This window comes from Lepeophtheirus salmonis, chromosome 6, assembly GCF_016086655.4.
Source record: "Lepeophtheirus salmonis chromosome 6, UVic_Lsal_1.4, whole genome shotgun sequence".
NCBI classification, from domain to species: Eukaryota; Metazoa; Arthropoda; class Copepoda; order Siphonostomatoida; family Caligidae; genus Lepeophtheirus; species Lepeophtheirus salmonis.
In genome coordinates, this window is record NC_052136.2 from 6,009,783 (window position 1) to 6,026,065 (window position 16,283).

Genomic DNA, 16,283 nt, shown 5'->3' on the forward strand with positions numbered 1-16,283 from the left:
ATATGGGATGTGTGTAAAGAAAAAAAAAAGAATAGCGATTACAGAAGGAAAAATGATTTTTGCGTGTCCTCTTTCTTTTCTTTTGTTCATTATTTAATAAGCCGTGTTGTGTTAGCATTTCCCCCTGCAAAGAAGAATTATCTCCAAACTTTGGTGTAAATTGACTTAAAAATGGATAGTAAGATAAATTTATATTAATTTGAATATAATCATAATATTTTGCCTGTATTAATACTATTTTAAATGTAGAAAGTTTTCTTCTGTATCACAGTAATTCATCCTCCTCCCCTAAAAAAAATTATAACAGGCAGTTGTATATTAACAAGGGTCTTAATTAAGTTATACCATATGTCTCTCTCCTGCCTTGTCCTCACGATCTATCACAAATCCCATCTCTAGAAATGATAGGAATTCTAAACAAAGGCCCTCGATTGATATAAATGAATTTAAAAATCAAAATGCTAAGATTGACCTTTTCTGAGTTCATAATGCGTAGGGCCAACTTCTTTAAATCATACATGTGTCGAGTTTTTATGGAAATTTATAAAAACAGCTTAAAGGAAAATACACGACATCTCCGTTTATTTAAAAAATACGACCCCTTATAGCAAATAAAAAAAAGTGTCGCAACGAAGATTATTTTTTACAAATACTGATCAGGTGGTCTGTGCTTTTGGTCACTTTGCACATCGTTACCTTTATTGAATAACGCAACTTTTCCTTAAAAAGAAATAAAGAAATGCAAAATCATCTGGCAGTTAGCCACATAAGTCAGTAATACCAACTGCTATCTGTACATAAGTAATCCTAGAATATCATTGTCATACTTTTTCTCCATAATTTTTAAAATGAATTACGTATATATATATTTCATAATATTTATTTCCTACAAAGCATTTTTATTAATAATGTATTAATAATATTGGTTAGTAATATTTTATTAAAGGCGTAGTTTTACATTTGCGTTTTTATATGATTGCCAAAATTTATGCATAAAAGTAATAAAATACCCAATATATGTCAGACAGTTACAAGAAAACAACATACGATTGTTTTTCTTAATATTAAGTCGATGTTGGTTTAATGTTCTACAATTTCTTTTATGTAAATATTTTAATTAGCCCTCTGTAGAGTGAGCAAATTAGGTTTAATTAATATCAAAATATCCCCCTAAAAAAATAATCCGGCTATAATAGTTGATACAACTGAACATAACACTTTATTATAAATGGGAGGAATAACAACAAGTCTTGTTAGATTTGAGTTGAATTGAACTGTAAAAAATCTCTAATTTCACCATAGTTTTTCAAATTTGTCAATTAAATTTGTGCCCAGTCATTTTGTTTTGAATTAATAGAATAGTATCTGTTAAAATTTCTTTCCAAATTGTTCATAAATATTTCATATGGATTTTTTGCTTCTCAGTTTTAGTTATGTCCGTTTCTTTCAGGATTGTATTCTTTTGATTAATAATAATCAGTACTCCGAACTGCAAAGATCTCATGTCTATCGTCGTCTGAGCTTCCTCTCTTCCAAATTATAAAATATTATTTTTACCTTAAGAGAAATTTTTAAGAATATTATAATTCCTATAATGTATCAAAGGGATATGACCTAGGATTTGTAACTACACATATTGAATTTAAAACGTTTTCTTTTTTAAATTATATCATTTCAAAGATATCAATCTTAAATTATATTACAAGTGAAATATACAGTTAGCTCTCTGAGTTCAATTTATAAATATTATTAATGTTATTTTCTCATTGAATATTTAAATTTAGTAATAGAGTTAACAAACAGGTATGAATGCTGCCTAATGGAGAATGGGAGTTCTCCCTTGTCCTTATAACATACAAATGGACATGATTACTGTATATTTCATGTTTTATTGCTTAAGTTTTTAAAATTAAAAAAATTCTGATCTTCTAAAGTCATATTGGGACATAAACATGCACTATGAAGTTAGAACATATTATATTTGAAACTTTGGGAATATCTGGAATAAATAGTTTTTTACTTTAAAATAAAAATAATGATATAATCTACTTTAAATGATGTTTTACTGTAATCTTGAATAAATAGCTGTGGGTTTTTGCAATTTTTTTCCAAAAAATTTAATATTTGAATTTTTTTTTCGAATAGCTGTGGATTTTTGAAATTTTTACGAAAGAATATAATACCTATATGTACTAGGTGTGCGCCTATGAAATGAAACTTTCGGCTATTGGTCCCTAGGTGTCGCCAGTTAGACATTAGAAATCGGTCCTAAGATCTAAATGCTTATTTTGACATGTGTCAACAATATTTAATTCATTGATTGTATAGTTTCATTTAACAATGCACCTTTTTTTTGCTCGTAAAGATGTCTAATTTTGTGCCTACAAACTACGATGTCCGGACCTAATTGATTTTCTGTTACCGATTGAAGAAAAACACTTCTCAAGCCCATCGAATGCTTATAGAAGCTTACGATGGACATGCTCTAAGCAGAAGACAGTGATTCAGGTGGTTTAAAAAATTCCAAGGTGGTGATTTTGACGTGAGAAATGCAGTGCGCGGCGGGCCACCAAAAAAGTTTGAAGACGCCAAATTGCAGGCATTGCTCGATGAACAATTGGGCATTGACCGTCGGAACATTGGGAAATGTTTCAATGCAATGGGAAAAATTTGAAAGATCGGTAGATGGTTGCCACATGAACTGAATGAAAGGCAGCAAGAAAACCGAAAAACTACTTGTAAAATGCTGCTCGCCCGGTACAAAAGAAAGTCGTTTTTGTATCAAATCGTAACTGGTTGTGAATAGTGGGTCTATTTCAAGAATCTGAAACGAAAAAGATCTTATGTTGACTGTGGCTCAAGGCCAAACCGACCATTAGGCCAGACAATTTCGGTGAGAATGTAATGCTGTGTGTGTTCTTGGACCAGTGGGGTGTCATATGGTATGCCCTTCTCCAACCCAGTCTAACCGTTAATGGTCATCGTTACCAACAACCATTTGCCGATTTGAACCATGCTATACCCCAAAATATGAAGCCAGGCAACACAACGTAACTTTCCTTGATGACAACGTTCCACTGCATCGCTCTATAGCCACCCGTCAGCTTGTTGAATCGTACAACTAGGAACGTCTTGCTCATGCGGCTTACTCAGACCTGGTGCCTTCTGATTATCATATGTTTGCATTGATTATCCACACACTCAATGATTTACGCTTCGATTCTCACCCTGAAGCCAAAAAATGGATCGATGGCTGGTTTGCAGCCAAAGACGTCCCTTTTTTTTTTTTGAAAGGCATCCATAAATTGCCTGAAAGATGGGGGAAATATGTGGCTAGCGAAGGCGCATACCTTGAAAATTAAATTTGGAACTATTTTTTCTCAATAAATGTTCAAAAATTTAAAAAAAAGTCTCATTTCATAAGTGCATACCCGGTATGTAATTTTATTTATGATTTTTTTCCCAAAAAATTTAATTTATCGAATTTTTGTCCAAAAAAATTTTTTTTTAATTTTTTGCTGTAGCTTTTAAAATTTGTTAAGACTCATATTTTTATCAAAATATGAGTACAGTTTTATATTTGTTTATTATCATGGTTTTGGTTGTCATTCTTCCAGTTGAAGGGCACCATAATAATATGGTTTGGGAAGGAGAAATACGCTAAATAAAATATAAAGATAAATCTTCCTAAATGAGAAATTCTAAATCCTACAACTCATATCCCTATTTCCAAGTCCTGTTCAGGAAAGAATAGAATGGAACTAATACTCTAAAATGATGCCATCCAATCCATAGGTTAATTCAATATCTGTTATATGGGTAATTTTTCTCTCTAGATTCTAAACCTAGCCAAAAATACTATGGAACCTCTTTGAACCTTTATGAAATTTATAAAAAAAAACCTTAGATGCTTCGGACAGTATGTAAAAAAAGGACCTGTCCGGGTAAAGGAGAATAGATTAACACCTAATCTAACTGGACCTTTGTTCATGATTAGTGATGTAAATCGTTTTTATTTTTTAGCTGGCCCAGTTTTTTGTAATTGGTCATATAAATAAATAATTTTATTTTTCTTAGACGTTGTCGTTATCATTAAATTCTTCGGTCAGATCGAGTAAACGTAAAATTAAAATGTTGACGTATACTTAATCAGTGCAACTCTATCTGATCAAATAAAAGAACATTTAATAATAAAAAAATAAAATATAAAAAAAATAGTTGGTGTCATATTGTGCCGTACATATTGTTTGGATTTATCTCTAACTGACAAAATAATTGAAGTTAAAAGCATTTATTGAAAACCTACAATTGTCCATATTACCCCATGCTAAGTGTAAGAAAGGCCTCTAAAGTTACATTAGTATAAATGAATTTCATTGATGTTTTCATTGAGCTACTAATTAGAGTATAATGCTTATACAGTATAATATGATTGCTAAAATAATTTAGACAGCCCATGTAATGTGGGGAACACGGGTTTGTTAGGCTTCATAAGGCTATATCTCCTACTTTGCACAGTTTGAGGAATCTTTGCAGAAATTTAAAGTTGTACCTTATCCAGGAAACCTTATGTCAATATCAGAAACATCCACAAAGCCATGGCCAATATGACTCCAATTAGTCTCTCTCATATTACCCCACAAAGCTATTTCATATATTGACTCATGTTACTAAAAACATGTACATTCTTAGAAACTAACGTTTATTACCTCATAATTTTACAGATTGTATTCTAAGTTTGCTTTCTTATCTTTATTTTGCACAAAAAATGTAGCCCAATAATAGAGTGCCATTGAAAAAATTAAAAAAATCCATCAAAAAAAGGTCCAAATTAGTAAATATTTCCCTTCTTTAAATGTATGGCACAACTGGCTTGAATGTAATATGCCTGAAAGATGATGCCATTTACTGGGACATGTCAAAACAAAATAACTCCTAAAATGAATAGTAAAGTGTGTGTGGCCGTCTCACGTAACTAGCCCTTTTTTAAGAGGGGACGTGAGACCTCTAAAACTTTCTGAAGCCCCCGTTCCCCATATTTGTATCATATCTTATATATATATTTATAAGTCTGTTTTTGGTGTTATCACATATGGAACCAAAAATGGCCAGACAGATCAATCATAAATTTATCAAGTGGACATATAAAATAACCAAACATTAAGAGGCAGTTTTTGACGGAAATAAAACCTCATATACCTTCTCTCCTCCTAAACGTAAATATCTATCCTTCTCTCTGTCTCTCCCCTCTCCTCTTCTCCCTCTGTCTCTTTCTACATCCCTCTCTTTCTTTTTTCTTCTAACTTGATTCTTTGTTTCTATTCCCCTCCATTCAGCCCGGTAATGGCGTTTTTATTGCGTGATATTGTCGAGTCGCAAGTACCCATAATATATTCCAGGTTGATTGTCAAGTCTTGAGTTTAAATCCCCACTTCAGTTCATTAGTCTGTCATTTGAAATCATGGATAGCACGTTACTCATGCTATCTACACCGTTGTAGGTGGTATTAAGATAAATCCCCTTCCATTTTGAGTAGAAATCCTTCGTTTTGTTCTTTCGAAAATCGTGCTCAGAATTTATTTTATCAATATGATTTGGCAAGCAAATATATGATATAAAACATCACTTTCATTTGTTTTTGATGATTCATTAGTATTTACTGCGTGTAGTGTTCAATGTACATAACTAATATACGTAGATTCATAAGTTAAATTGCCTCCAAGTGTTTCTCATCTAACAACACATCAATCTATTAAGTCATCAAGTCCTGATTTTGCTTGCTTTTTATATCATTATCACTCAGGTAAAAAGATGATTTACAATGATGAATTTTAATTATTTTTTTTGCGGAATTGGCTTTTATAACAAACCATAACAAATTTAAAGTCAATATTGAAAAAAAAAAAAATCAATGCCTCCCCCCACTTGAAAATACATTCATTATCCTCAGGTTATTGGCTAGTGATTTTGTAAGCTCTGTAGCCGATCAATTCTTCACTCCTTTTTTATTGTTATCTGAAGACATCTTTTACTCAAGGACAAAAGCTAAAACCAAATTCCAAAACGATAACCAAATTATCAATTAATGCACAAATTTATTTGTGTCCGAATATAATTTTGCGTCCCCTGGGGCAGTGTTTCCCAAACTTTTTTGAAGTCGACTCCTCAAATATGTAACTAGACAATTTGTTTACTCTAAACCTCTCAATGTGAGATGAATATGGAGTGTATTTTATGCAGATAGATGAGGGGAAACGAAGGAGAAACATGAACAGTTGATAACAAAATACAATGTAGTAATATGTAGGATGATTAAAAACAAGATTGAGAGTGATTGATGTACAAATAACAATATTTGGGCCATTAACTTTCGGCTTAAAAAAATAGATTTTTGCTCAGCACAAGCACTCTATGTACTTTATCGTGCACGGGCACTCTGCTGAAAACCTTATTCCCAAATGATATTTTGCCAAACGGACACTTTGATGAAAAAAATATACATATATTTGAAGAGGATTCATATTGCAAGGAACTATGTAATTTTGATTTCCCAATCATGTTGTTCCAACTTTAAAAGATAAAATGTTTAATTATTTGCCACACATTTTAATGATTAAAATTTTTATTATAATGATGCTTCAACAGGTGGCTCGAACCGCCATTACAACCGTTGTAATACAAATAATAATAACGGCCAATAGTGATTAATCGGTCAAAATAAAAAGACTGCAGTCCTACTAATCCGATCCTAATAAAATTTGTCGGTCGTCTGACCGATCCTTATCGCTCTTTTATGGAAACTAAAATAGCAGAAGTTTCATCATAATTCATAACCTTCTCCAAAGAGAGAAAAGATACACGAAGTAATGTAGGAAGTGTGTGACTAGAACGTATTATTATACGTTCTAGTTTTCGTTTCTTTATATTTTTTTTTAGCTAGGACCGTAGGACTGAAAGACATGGTAAAAAAGATCTGAATGATAAAAACAAAACAAAAGATTCATTACGACATCAGTCCTAGGACCGATCCAACACTATCCTTAATAAATAAATCAGAAACTAAATTTTTTTCTAAAGAATAATCAAACAATAGTTATGATTCCATGGAAAATCCGAATGGATCAATCCTTTAGATGGAATGTGTTGGAGGTTCTATTTACTTGTTTAAGTCCTGATCGTCACTCATGTATCCCAAGGTTGTCCCTGACTCAATAATTATCAAAATGTGTTTGTCATTGGAGTAGTTTAGCAGATAATTGTATTGCATCATCATCAAATGTATTTATTATTTTTTTCGGCAAAATAGTAATTCGGCGAGGTGTCTTAGAAATCGTATTTTATCTCTATAATTCTCATTATTATATTTGTCACGTCATAAAAGTGAAATAACAACAATAACAAACAAATCAATGAAAGAAAAATAATAAATTAAATGAATTTTGAAGAGGGAGTCAACAGCTGTATCAATTATGTCCATCTCTCTAGTATCGGCATTGGCATCCGCAGTAATACATTTTTTTGAGGTAGGGAGGCATGTTTTAAAATTATAAAACTCACAGCCGTTCACAAAAACTTACAAAAAATTTAATGTCAAAAATTAAATTTATTGGAAAAAAATGCAAAAATTCCTTAGCTGTTCACAAAAAATTAAATTTTTGGGAAGAACATTTCAAATATTAAATTTTCATTGAGCAATATTTCAAGTATTAATTTTTTTTGAAAAGTTTCAAAATTTCATAGCTATTCACAGAAAATTTAAAAAAATTGGAAAACAATTTGAAGAATTAAATTTTTTGAAAAAAAAATTGAAAAATTAAATTAAATTTCAAATACTAAATTTTCTAGTAAAAAGGAAAACTACTTTAATTTATGGAGAGGGCTACAGCCCCTCACTTCTATCCTTGCAGACGTCCTAGTATACTTTGTAAATCCCAAAGGAACAGCATCACTACGATTTACTAGGACAATTTCCTATGAAATTTGTTTAACGATTGAAAATATTTTAATTGTAGCATTGTGAATATCATATCCGTATGAATTCATTGTATTTGAAGTGAATCCTTGGTACTAAATATCTCTGACTGAATATCAAGGCGTGGATGTTCATAAATATCAAGGTCAATTCTCGTCAAAAATATACATTATGTACTTAATATTAGGATTCTTTCAAAGCATTTTAGAAAATATAAATGATCATTTTTCCTATTTATTGCTAGGTAATACCCATACACATATCCAAGGATGAGATAGGAGAAAAAGGATTGGGATTCATGGTTCACGATAATCAAATCAAGCCCCTCTGTGGACGACTCAACAACTCACATGAAGAACAGCTATTTGGATATGAAGTAACGGTGTATGGAAAGGAAATGTAGAATAACGCAACAAACGTGATTCAAATTAAATGCCATCATAGCTATTTGAGTGAGGAGGCAAGAATCTAAATAATGCCTTCCTCCACTGCCTTTACACAATATATGCACAGTATTAACATTAGCTGATCCATAAAATAACATTTCATATATGTTGTATATACCTATTTTGTGTATTGAATAATATCGAATTGAATTGATTTGAATTTGTATTATAAATATTATTTCGTGATTTCATATCAATATATCATAGTAATCAGTCTTTTATTTAATCAAATAATTAATATGTTCTACAAAAGTCCATATTCAGTCTGTTCAAAACCCAAATAGTTGTATATACGACGAACCTTAGTATAATTAAATAATTATTTGCAATTTTGTAAAGAGTATTTAAATAAGTGATCAGGGGTGCCCAAATGTTTATGTTTTGGGGAAGGCTTGGTTTTTGGATTTTTTTGGAAAAAAAAGATCCAAAAATTAAAATATTTTGAAAAAAAATTCAAAAATCCATAGCTATTCAAAGAAAATTAAATTTTTTGAAAAAATAGTTCAAAAATTTAATTTCAATTACTCACAGAAAATCAAAATTTTAGAAATTTTCTTTGAAAAAGTAAGTTTTTTAGAAAAGGATTTGAAAAATTAATTATTTTTGAGAACAATTTCAAAAATGAATTTTCAAATATTGATTTTTTTGAAAGAAATTATAAAAATCAACAACTATAAACAAAAAATTAATTTTTTGGAAAAAGATTCCAAAAATCCATAGCTATTCAAAAAAATTGTTTGTTCTGCAGCTTAATTTGCCCGAATGACGAAAAACATTTCCAGGAATAAGCAACAGTTCCTTAAATGGGGGGGGGGAGGCTACAACCCCTCGAGTCCACCCCCTGCAGACGCCCCGGGGAGGATTCATAATCTTTTCATTACCACGCTGGACAATTACCGTTATGATAGACGCTGCAGCTGAAGGTTTGTAGCCCCTACTAAAATGTCAAAAATATACCTTTGTAGCTCATTGGTAGGCCAGACTATCCCTGCCATTAAGTGGGCCTGAGGAAGGGAAGCAACTAATTTTGACTCACTATTTGCGGACCTTTGTTTAGAAAATGTATTTCTTGAGGCCCTTCATAACCTCACTCAGAGTCCAAAACCTTGTACCCTAAAGCTCCGGCAAGGAATCAGTACTTCTTTATATAGTAATCCTGAATCCATAGTAAAATTCCGTTTTCTTTAACTTATTAGATCACTAATGGGAGTTATTAAGCGTCGACAAACAGACAGAGAACTTTGTTTTAATAATATATATATGGCAGTGAAGCTAATTGGGTGTATTTAGGACATGTTAAAAAAAGAAAGAAACCCAACATAAAAAAGGTAATTGTGACAGTTTGAAGAATGTTTTGGAATAGAGCATATTAGCCGTCATTTTGTTTTATTATATCAGGTATAAGCAGCATTGATGAGGGGAGGGGGGAAGGAAGTAAAAAAAAGATAAAGGCAAGAATAACTCCGATGTCGATCCTGAATTCTACTCTAAATTTAACAAGGACTTAAAAGTACAACTCTGTAACAACCCCTCAGGGTTACTCTCCCTCTTACATTAGCACACTCAAATGTTTAATTCAGTTTCGTATATTGTAGAAAAGGATGTTCAGTCCTCAGGAATTAAATCATAATGATAGCAGCTTAGGAAAAGAAAATTTCCTCTTCAGATTGTTGACTTCATAAAAACAATTGAGCTAAAAAATGCAAGCACTTAGTATCCCTTGTTATGTTTTTCCCTTTTATCTTTTCATATGACAAGCTGAGCTTTAATTACACACACTTTTCGACACATCATTGTTTCATAAATCCAGTCGTCATTTAGTCCTAAAATATTAAGCGTACACTCAAAAATGAGGCCAGAACAGAAAGACAGACATACAAACTTTGCTTTATCAATATAGAAAATAATATAATTATAAACTAATATATTATGTTGCAACTTGTACACGCTTATTGTACAAGTTGCAATTTGACCGCTTTAAAATGTCTTATTTAACGACGACATCCGTCATTTAATTAATTAACAACAATTAATTGATGCTATCATTTTATTTTGATCCGTACATTATATATATTTATTTAATTATTTAGTAATTTCCCACTAAATTGTCAAAAATTGCCCTCATTAATATATCAACCACCTAAGGAATATTCAATATCCTCATCTTCCCGAATACTCTTAATTCTTAATCTTATTTTAGGATTGCAAATTTTACAGAAAATGTATATCTATACAAAAAAAAAATAGGCAGACTTCCTTTGAAACACGGATTTTTCCGAAGTTAACCCAATTTCCAAAGGGATACGGATACCAAAACGTCCGTCATAATAATACTGATAACTTTATTTACAAACTATATGCAAATTTTCGTCTTTAAGATTGTGAAAATGAAGAAAACGCTTTTTCATTAAATATGGATACTAATTATTTAATTCATTTTATAAAATAAATTGAAGTTTCCGAGGGCGCGCGATGAACCAGAGAAGAAGAGATCTAAGAACTATTACTACATCGTCTATGCACTAAAGAGATAGGAAAAAAAGGGAAATGGAATGAGTAGCTGGAATAGTAGAGGGGAAGTTGTGAAGGGAGTGTGTAAGTGAGCGAGCGAGCGAGCGAGTGCTAGGGAGGGAGAGAATGAACTGAGTTATGATGGGAAGATGATAAAGCGATGGAAATGGTGATTTCCATCGTGATGATACCTGAAGTAGTAGTAGAACACTGAATGTGAGGTGAGGCGAAGCCTTTATCCAACTCAAGGAAGAGATAAGAGTTCTTGAGAACGTGAAACTCATTACTAATCAGTCCATAAATGATATAAATAAAGTCTCCTGGACTTTTTGATATTAAGTTTATTGTGTAGAAAGAATATTGTGGTATTGTGATCATCAAGCCTAGGAGGAGCGTGGAAGAGCGTGGAGGATAGTGGAGATAGTAACGACACTCTTGGTGTGGGAGGAAGAAGGAGGGAAAAGAGAAGAGGCCGCCGTGGACTAACATCTCACTCCCTCTTTAGTCTTTTCTCTAACTGGAACTTGTTTTGAATAGATTTTCTATCTCTCTATTCGAATCCTGACGTGAAAATATAGACTTGCATATTAAGAAATAGTTGAGGAGAAATTAATGGGATATATTGTAATTTTCTATATGTACATTGTACATTGATATATTCTCTTTCTAATCTGCTATTCTTCCTGAAAATGAGACATCTCTTATCTCTAGTCCCTCTTCTCATTCTTCCATTCGCTCTCGGAATCTCATACACTAATGAATTCGCGGTGCAAGTGAGGGGTGGGAGCCATGAAGCCCACCGGTTAGCCCAGGAATTGGACTGCATTAATCGGGGTAACCTATTTAATATATATCCAGAGTCCGGCTCCTTATCAATTATTACAAATATTATTTTTCTCTTCTTGCACCAATGATGATGATGATGATTAGGGCACCTTTTTGATGATATTTACAGATTCACACATACGAGAATCCGAAAGCGTTCCATTCAAATTCATTCTAATTTTCATAGTCTTCTCACAAACCATTCTCGAATACACTGGTGGGAACAGCAGAGAGTTTTATCCAGGAAAAAACGTCAAATATGGGCTATGCCTGCTCCTCCACAAGAATCACAATATCCAAGAGGAGATTTGATAGACTTGGCTCGTTTGAATGATGAAAGGTAAGTACGGTTTTTTCTTGACGTGAAAATTGGATGCAAGTCATCGTTGTACTATTATCTTAATAGATGGAATCAAATGTGGTATTTGAATCGTGGAGGTAAAGTGGATATGAATGTGCAAAAAGCATGGGAGTTTGGAGCTACAGGGAAAGGGGTTCATGTTACTATACTTGACGACGGTGTTGAAAGATCACATCCTGACCTGAGACAAAATTTTGATCCCATGTCTTCCTTTGATGTGAACGATAATGATGATGATCCTACTCCTAGATACGATATTTCGGATTCTAACAAACATGGTAAAATGTCCTATATAATCTATGAATCTTTTAACATTTGTGCGTTTAGGAACCCGCTGTGCTGGAGAGGTTGCTGCAACTGCAAACAACTCGATATGTGGAGTTGGAGTTGCTTATGAAGCAGGAATAGGGGGACTTCGAATGCTAGACGGTGACGTGACGGATGCAGTTGAAGCACATTCTCTTCTATTTCACAATCAACATATTGACATATATTCGGCTAGGTATAAGTCAAACTTATTAGTTTTTGTTCAGCGCCATTATTTAATTGTGTCATAATGTGTAATATTAAATGCCTTACTTGTTTGATGCCGTTGAGTTAAACATTTTTTCATAAGTGTAGATATAGGTATTTGGTTGATTTTAAATGTTGCCTTTGTGCTTATGTATTTATGTTTTCCCTTTTTTCAGTTGGGGACCTGATGACGATGGTTTAACAGTTGATGGGCCTGGCACACTAGCTCAAAAAGCATTTATGAAGGGAATTGCGGAAGGAAGAGGAGGAAAGGGTAGTATTTTTGTTTGGGCCTCTGGAAACGGCGGTCGTCATCATGATAACTGTAACTGTGATGGATACACAAACTCTATTTGGACGCTCTCTGTGAGTTCTGCCTCAGAAAATGGACTAAGTCCATGGTATTCGGAAGCTTGTTCTTCCTCTTTAGTATCTACATATAGTTCTGGATCACCAGGCGAAAGGAAAATAGTAACAACGGATCTTCATCACGGCTGCACTTCATCTCATACAGGAACATCTGCTTCTGCACCATTAGCAGCAGGAATTGTCGCTCTTATTCTTCAGATAAATCCTCAGCTCTCTTGGAGAGATGTTCAACATATTACGCTACGATGCGGACAGAAGGCTAATCTAAGAGCCAAGGACTGGGACACAAATGCTGTGGGAAGAAACTTTTCACATTCATTCGGTTATGGGATTATGGATACTCATTGCATGGTTAAATTAGCAAAAAATTGGGTTAGTGTACCTACACAACTCCAAGCAGATATTGCTGGAGACCGACGTGTGGATGTATCGATACATGGAAAAAGTAAAGCTACGTCTACTATGAATGTTAAAGACACTCGAGGTATCAAGTATTTGGAGCACGTTCAAGTACATGTGACTATTTCTGCAGCTCGTAGAGGAGATATCATTATTTATATTATATCTCCATCGGGTACGAGATCAAAATTGTTGGCTCGTAGACCAAAAGATTATTCTCAAATGGGTTTCAACGATTGGCCATTTTTAACAGTAAGATTTTATATATTTATGAAATTTAGATTTTAGAAAGAAAATACAATTATTTGTAGGTTCACTTTTGGGAAGAATCTCCGTTTGGAACTTGGACACTCGAAGTGAGTAATGATGGAAGGTCAATGGTACAGCTTAGACGGTGGAGTTTAACATTATATGGCACGTCAGGCCATCCTCAACAATCATTGACAGAATCAACAATAAAAGTTAGCTCTACTGTTGCATCTGTCGATATTCCTGAGAAGTTGAAACCCTCTTCTAATGACTCTTCTAATGGTAAAAACCCTCAGGTTTATCTTAATAATTGTGTAGAGATAGACCCACAAGTAGCTTTGGGCTGGTGCTCGTCTTGTGAAGAGGGTTTCATTCTCCATAATGGGAGGTGTGAAAAGACATGTCCGCAAAGTTACTATGCTGGAGTTTCCAATATGAAACCAACTTGTGTGCCTTGTTATTATTCATGTAAGACTTGCAGCGGACCCAATGATTATGAGGTATGGAAAATTGATATCAACTATATCTATGTTTCGAAAAAAAAATCCACTTTGATTTTCTCTCTCTCTTTCAGTGTACGAGTTGCTTTGGAGATGCAAAGTTCATGAAGGAGTCGAATAATTTGAAATATTGTGTTAATACGTCAATGATGAATTTGATATTTTCTTCGTCACGATGGTACTACATTCTGTCCATCGGATTAGTTATCAACTTAATCATTGTCGTATTCCTCATAAACTATATTATAAGCTGTTCTAATTCCTCGCGCAAATCCAAGTACACTCCTTTCAAAATGACAGACTCCTTTGGTTTACCGAGTACTTCAAAAAAGACGGGATCCACACTAAATCAGAGTCCTAGCTCTGTTCCATTTAGGGACTATGATTTCTCAAGTGAAGATGAGATTATATACACCAATCCATACTCAGACGATAAATAAAAATAGTAATATTTTTATAATATGATAAATATCATAATTGTGATATCTAAATAAATTGTGAACTTTATGTATTACTTATTTCTTTTTTTTTTTAAATTATTATAATTAATTATTTTTGTGTCCTGAGTTTTGTATTTTAACTATACAAAATATGTTGTTATTCATTTTTTTTTTTTTTTTGAATTGAAGGTATATTTTTATATGATTAAATTAATTAATGAATTGAAGGGGCTCTATCCTCTAAAAACAAGGCTTATTATAAGTTGATTTTGTGGTACGTATCTACTAACTGTATCTGATGATGTTATCCAATGAATATATATTTTGTGTAGAAAATGTTTAGTAAGTTAAATATAAGAAGTAATATTTTGATATCTACCTCAATCTGCTTCATAATTATAAATATAAACTGAATCATTTACTACATTTTGTTATGAAATCATCAGCTATCTTGAATTTATTTTTTTGTTGTTGTTTGAAGCTGCCCATTGACTTGCAGATTATTTTCCCTTGATCAGTGTTGATTAGGTGAATTTGAATGAGTTTCTGTTCAGCTTTGAACATTAATTTCATAGTTTAGACTATAGTTTAAAAAAATATGAAAATAGAAGATCGCGCTCTTTTTGTAACTGTAACGTGAACAGTATTCTTTATTTTTCGATTCTGTTATCCATAGTTTTGTTAAACGATTACACAACAATTAATTTTGAAGGCAATAATTAATGTTTTAATTTGATTATAGCCTTTCTCTTAATTTCAATGATGACCATATTTCCTAAATTTATTCGACAGCGACGAAGTAATTTGAATTTTTCGACAGAAACGATGATTTTCTTTTGTCCGCTTTTTTTTCTTTTATTTAGAATTCTTTTTTGCCATACTATATCGCATAAAAGGTCAATTTCAGCTTCATTAAAATTATTTTTCCCACTTGAGTCATAGATCTTTCTTGATATAAAAAGTTAATACACTTATAGTGCTTGAAACATAATTTGTATTTAGACCCATTTTTCGTGGGTAATTCTTAAGAAATAAATACATTCAACAATATCCATAATAAGCATTATTTTTTTATTTCATTTTTTTGCATAAATAATTGTTAAGATTTAAATTTGTTATAAATGTTGAATACGATATATTCATAAATTGACTCATATGGGAAAAGGAAATATGGTGCCTAACTCCAGAAAACTAGAGCTGTATGTGTAAGATTAGCTTAAAATCTTTCATTTCTTCTTAAAATAAAAATGAAGTACATACATTTCACGGTATTTATTATTCATTAATGGGATGCCTTAGTAATGATATGATTCTTAAGATTAACTTTTGTCTTTAGAGCAACTTTTGAAGATCTTGATATAATCTTGACCTCAACTTCTTTAGTCTCAGTGTCATGACCAAGACTAAATAGTAGTGGGATTAAAACTTATCTTTTTGATTTCTTCACAAGAAAAAGAAGGATAAATATATTAATATACAGTGTCGATTAGCAGTGGTTCTCAACTAAATTTCCACAGAGCAGTTTATTTTAATCATAAAAATGTATTACCTTAATTATATGAATTCAACCTTGGATAAGATACAGTCAAGGTGATTATATACAAGGTGTCTCGATAATAAACTTGCAAGGTAGTCTGGTTGATGTTAGCTAACAACTTTTTGAGGACGTCACAAAGGAGACATGTTTAGTGTTACTCA

At 32.4% G+C, this 16,283-nt stretch overlaps 2 protein-coding genes across 3 annotated transcripts in view; both read left to right on the forward strand.

The window, feature by feature from the left end:
* Positions 1–8,617, forward strand: part of LOC121119339 (uncharacterized) — a 50,083-nt gene extending 41,466 nt beyond the window's left edge. Inside the window, exon 5 of the mRNA XM_040713979.2 lies at positions 8,217–8,617. Coding sequence (XP_040569913.2) covers positions 8,217–8,375 — 159 coding nt within the window. The 3' untranslated portion in view covers positions 8,376–8,617. The remainder of the gene's footprint in view (positions 1–8,216) is intronic.
* A 2,388-nt stretch (positions 8,618–11,005) lies between these two features.
* LOC121119337 (furin-like protease kpc-1) lies at positions 11,006–14,969 on the forward strand. 2 transcript variants are annotated; one of them, XM_040713978.2, is made up of 8 exons: positions 11,006–11,553; positions 11,641–11,763; positions 11,860–12,094; positions 12,161–12,393; positions 12,443–12,617; positions 12,805–13,648; positions 13,708–14,145; positions 14,220–14,969. In XM_040713978.2, exons 3-8 carry the CDS (start codon positions 12,021–12,023, stop codon positions 14,583–14,585), a joined length of 2,130 nt encoding a protein of 709 aa, XP_040569912.1. In that variant the 5' UTR covers positions 11,006–11,553; positions 11,641–11,763; positions 11,860–12,020; the 3' UTR covers positions 14,586–14,969. The 2 variants fall into 2 exon arrangements, with proteins under 2 accessions (XP_040569912.1, XP_040569911.1); XM_040713977.2 differs by having other exon boundaries at positions 11,468–11,763.
* Positions 14,970–16,283: the final 1,314 nt, after the last annotated feature.